Source organism: Calliopsis andreniformis, chromosome 6 (genome assembly GCF_051401765.1).
Source record: "Calliopsis andreniformis isolate RMS-2024a chromosome 6, iyCalAndr_principal, whole genome shotgun sequence".
In the NCBI taxonomy this organism is placed as follows: Eukaryota; Metazoa; Arthropoda; class Insecta; order Hymenoptera; family Andrenidae; genus Calliopsis; species Calliopsis andreniformis.
Window position 1 is genome coordinate 12502474 of NC_135067.1, and position 3087 is coordinate 12505560.

Consider the following 3087-nt stretch of genomic DNA (forward strand, 5'->3'; position numbering starts at 1 on the left):
CTTTGTTTAGTTATTTATTGAACTGCGGAATTTGAACACATTTGAGATCTTTCTTGTATTATTTGTTCAGCATGGTACACTTTCCAGCAAATGAGGTAATCTCTAGTTATTTTAAATAAAGTGTAGTAGTTGATCACAAGGAGCAACGTTATTGATAATATCTGATACCACTCGGTTGTGCGTAATAAAACGAACAATTGTGCACCCACAAGGAGGAGTTGTAAACTCAGTAGTGAACAAAGCAGTATTGTGGGATTATTGAATAAAGCCTGTGTAAAATAAAATATTTATATCAGAATACTCGTTGTCATAATATAATCAGGTGTACAAAAGCACAACATACATAGAATCTGTAGTGATTTGAATTTCCTGGTTCTGCTACAGTACATAATCCTTCTGAGCGGTAAATTTCTTTATTGTGCCTAACTACTGAACCATGAGGCCACAAAACGGAATCGTTCCATGCTTGTGCATACGTATGATTGTTACGATTTTCAACTTTAACCCATCGACCTAGATGCAATGCTGCTCTGTGCAAAACATCACAGTACCTAAAGAATTAAGTAAGTATTAAATACTTTGAAAATTATTTTTTTAATATTTACATATTAAAATGTAATAACAAAAAAAGAATTAATATCCTAGTTATAAAAATGCATACCTAACTGGATAAGCTTGAGTAAAGTGAGCGCTTATTCTTCCAAGCCAGAACATAATAACATGTTGTACTACCCATGAGACATTAAAATGTAAGTGTTGAGGTACAAATATAATAGGTGCAATGCCACATACGTAAGCACTACTAGATGATGCAAATAAAGCTCGTTTCAGACGGCGATTGAAGTCAGACCTCAATGTTGAAACTTCTGCTCTAATTGCTGAGGCATTTAATGAGCAATTATGTAAAGGCTTATCTATAAAAAAAAACAGTAACTTAACAATACTTAGGATAATTATTTAGGACATTATTAATGAAAATAGAAAATACCCATAAGGAATTTTGTCTTTTTTTCATCTTTACTGTATAATGGGGCTGTTGAGATATCAAAAAATGGCCCTGCACTGACTCCGAACATTACAAAATATACAGACAAACTTCTGAAACAAAGTAGAAGGCATAAGCAAAACTTCTATCGTAAGAAGCTCATATTGTACTAAACTTTAGAGGGGATCAAAAATTGAAAAACAAAAAAAATTTACATACGGATAGCATAAATAGAAAATCTTCATAGAATTGTGTCTTTCAGCCATATAATACAGACACCAACACAGTATAGTCATCACAATGATTAAAAGAGTTATCCTGGAAAAATAAATCTTATGAATTGTTTATATGGAATTTATATAATTTATAAGAGACAATACCTCATTATCTTTTGAGCAGCTGGCAACCAACAAACTGGTGATAGTACATCAATAAACTGACGCAATAAAGAATAAATAAATTGTCGTGTAACCATAGTAACAATAAATATAAGTAAGTATGGATCTATTAAATAAAAATTCTGGAAGAATTAAAGTCATACACTCATATAACTTATATATAAGTTACATTTACATGCTCGTACAACATTAATATTAGATATGACCATACCATACTATAATTATTATAAGAGTGTGGTAACCACCACACTGTTCTATATAAATTAAGCATTTGTAAAGAAGCTGCAATAATCGACACAACCAAGGACAAAGCTTCGAATGTTAAATGACCATCCATGGGTACAACTGGTACAGGTACATGTTTTGGTACCAGTGTTTTCATTCCACAGATTTCCTCTGACTTTTTATCATCTACGCCATTCCCCACTATTCTCTCTCCACTATTACTTCTCACAGCAATATTTGGGGATCCAGAAAAGCCAGTCTGAGATTTAATCTGACCATTTCGACTAGCTGCATTACGTCTTCCACTAGGCATAGTGCATAAGCTTACATTTTAATTATTCTTCTTCAAATAATCAAGTTTTTTGCTATTGCTTCTGTGTACTTCGTTACGTTGGTAGTTTTATAATCACTGTGATCTTTCTCAAAATTACTTAAAGTTATAATCTGAAGACAAATAGTGTTTACTTCTCTCTTAAGTACACACACAAAAAGTAATTTGTTCTATTTCGCCACAATACATGAAAAGGACCGAAAAATCAAAACATCCATTAAAGCAATTGATATTGATTTTTTGAGAGTGCTCGTTAAAGTAAAAAATGTTTAATTAGAATGTATCCATTCTTCAAGTATATATTTGCAGTTGGTGGTTATATTTACTTTTTCGAAAGATGCACTACTATATCTAATTTCTGTTTTCTTTTTGTTTATGAATCTATGGGGACCTTAGTGTTTTTCAGTTGTACCACAATCTAAGATAATCTAGTAATTTATACTGATGAATCTAGTGATTTACATTTTTAAATGCATAGACAATGTATAAGACAGACTAACTTCTCACATAATTTGGTGTTACACGTTTAACAGGTCCCAACATTACCGATTTAGTATAGAACAAAAACTGAAATACTTTCAAATTGATTTGAAGCACCGACAGGATGTGTTTAACGATGAATCAATATGAATATTAATTCCACCAGTTTCTATTTGAATACAATGGACCTAGCTTGCAAAGACAAAAAACAACATAGACCCAACCATTACCCAAACTTCTTAAAATCATATAAAAAATAATATTAAATTCTCAATTCAACGTTGAATCTTAAAATAAATAAAAAATAAACTTTTTTATGAAATTGATCGATAGAGCAACATGTGCCTCGCTTTCATATTCAGCCTCAAGAGGTCAATAGTAGTAATTTCTAAAGGAAAGAACAGCTTCTCCACCAGCGCCATTTCTACAGTGGTATAGAATAAACTGTCATACGAAGAATATGAATGAAGCGTTCTCAACGATATTAAAGTGCACCAAAAAATATGAAATAAAACAAAAAACAGCACATTTCACGCCATAGAAATATTAATGTCGATCATTCAACTTCCTCTCTATTTCTAAAGTAAGTCCATTCTTAAATGCACATGCGTGCATCCAAAAGATTTCAAGTACCCGCCCGATGGTATACTGTTATTCCCACCAAGCGA

At 31.9% G+C, this 3087-nt stretch overlaps 1 protein-coding gene across 2 annotated transcripts; it reads right to left on the minus strand.

Moving 5' to 3' along the window:
* LOC143180462 (transmembrane protein 39A) lies at positions 1-2302 on the minus strand. Of its 2 annotated transcripts, none has more exons than XM_076380205.1 (7): positions 1595-2302; positions 1366-1505; positions 1205-1303; positions 989-1095; positions 662-914; positions 344-551; positions 1-269 (listed from the first exon to the last, which is right to left on the minus strand). In XM_076380205.1, the coding sequence occupies exons 1-7, from the start codon at positions 1919-1921 to the stop codon at positions 15-17; spliced, it is 1389 nt and encodes a 462-aa protein (XP_076236320.1). In that variant the 5' UTR covers positions 1922-2302; the 3' UTR covers positions 1-14. The 2 variants fall into 2 exon arrangements, with proteins under 2 accessions (XP_076236320.1, XP_076236319.1); XM_076380204.1 differs by having other exon boundaries at positions 989-1098.
* Between the last annotated feature and the right edge of the window lie 785 nt (positions 2303-3087).

Excerpts from the sequence above, each read along its gene's own strand:
- LOC143180462 (XM_076380204.1), bottom strand. The coding sequence starts at position 1,921 with ATGCCTAGTGGAAGACGTAATGCAGCTAGTCGAAATGGTCAGATTAAA. Across the intron at positions 1,304-1,365 it reads GCTGCTCAAAAGATAATGAG|GATAACTCTTTTAATCATTG; the intron begins GTATTGTCTCTT and ends TTATTTTTCCAG. Across the intron at positions 1,099-1,204 it reads ATTTTCTATTTATGCTATCC|AAGTTTGTCTGTATATTTTG; the intron begins GTATGTAAATTT and ends ACTTTGTTTCAG.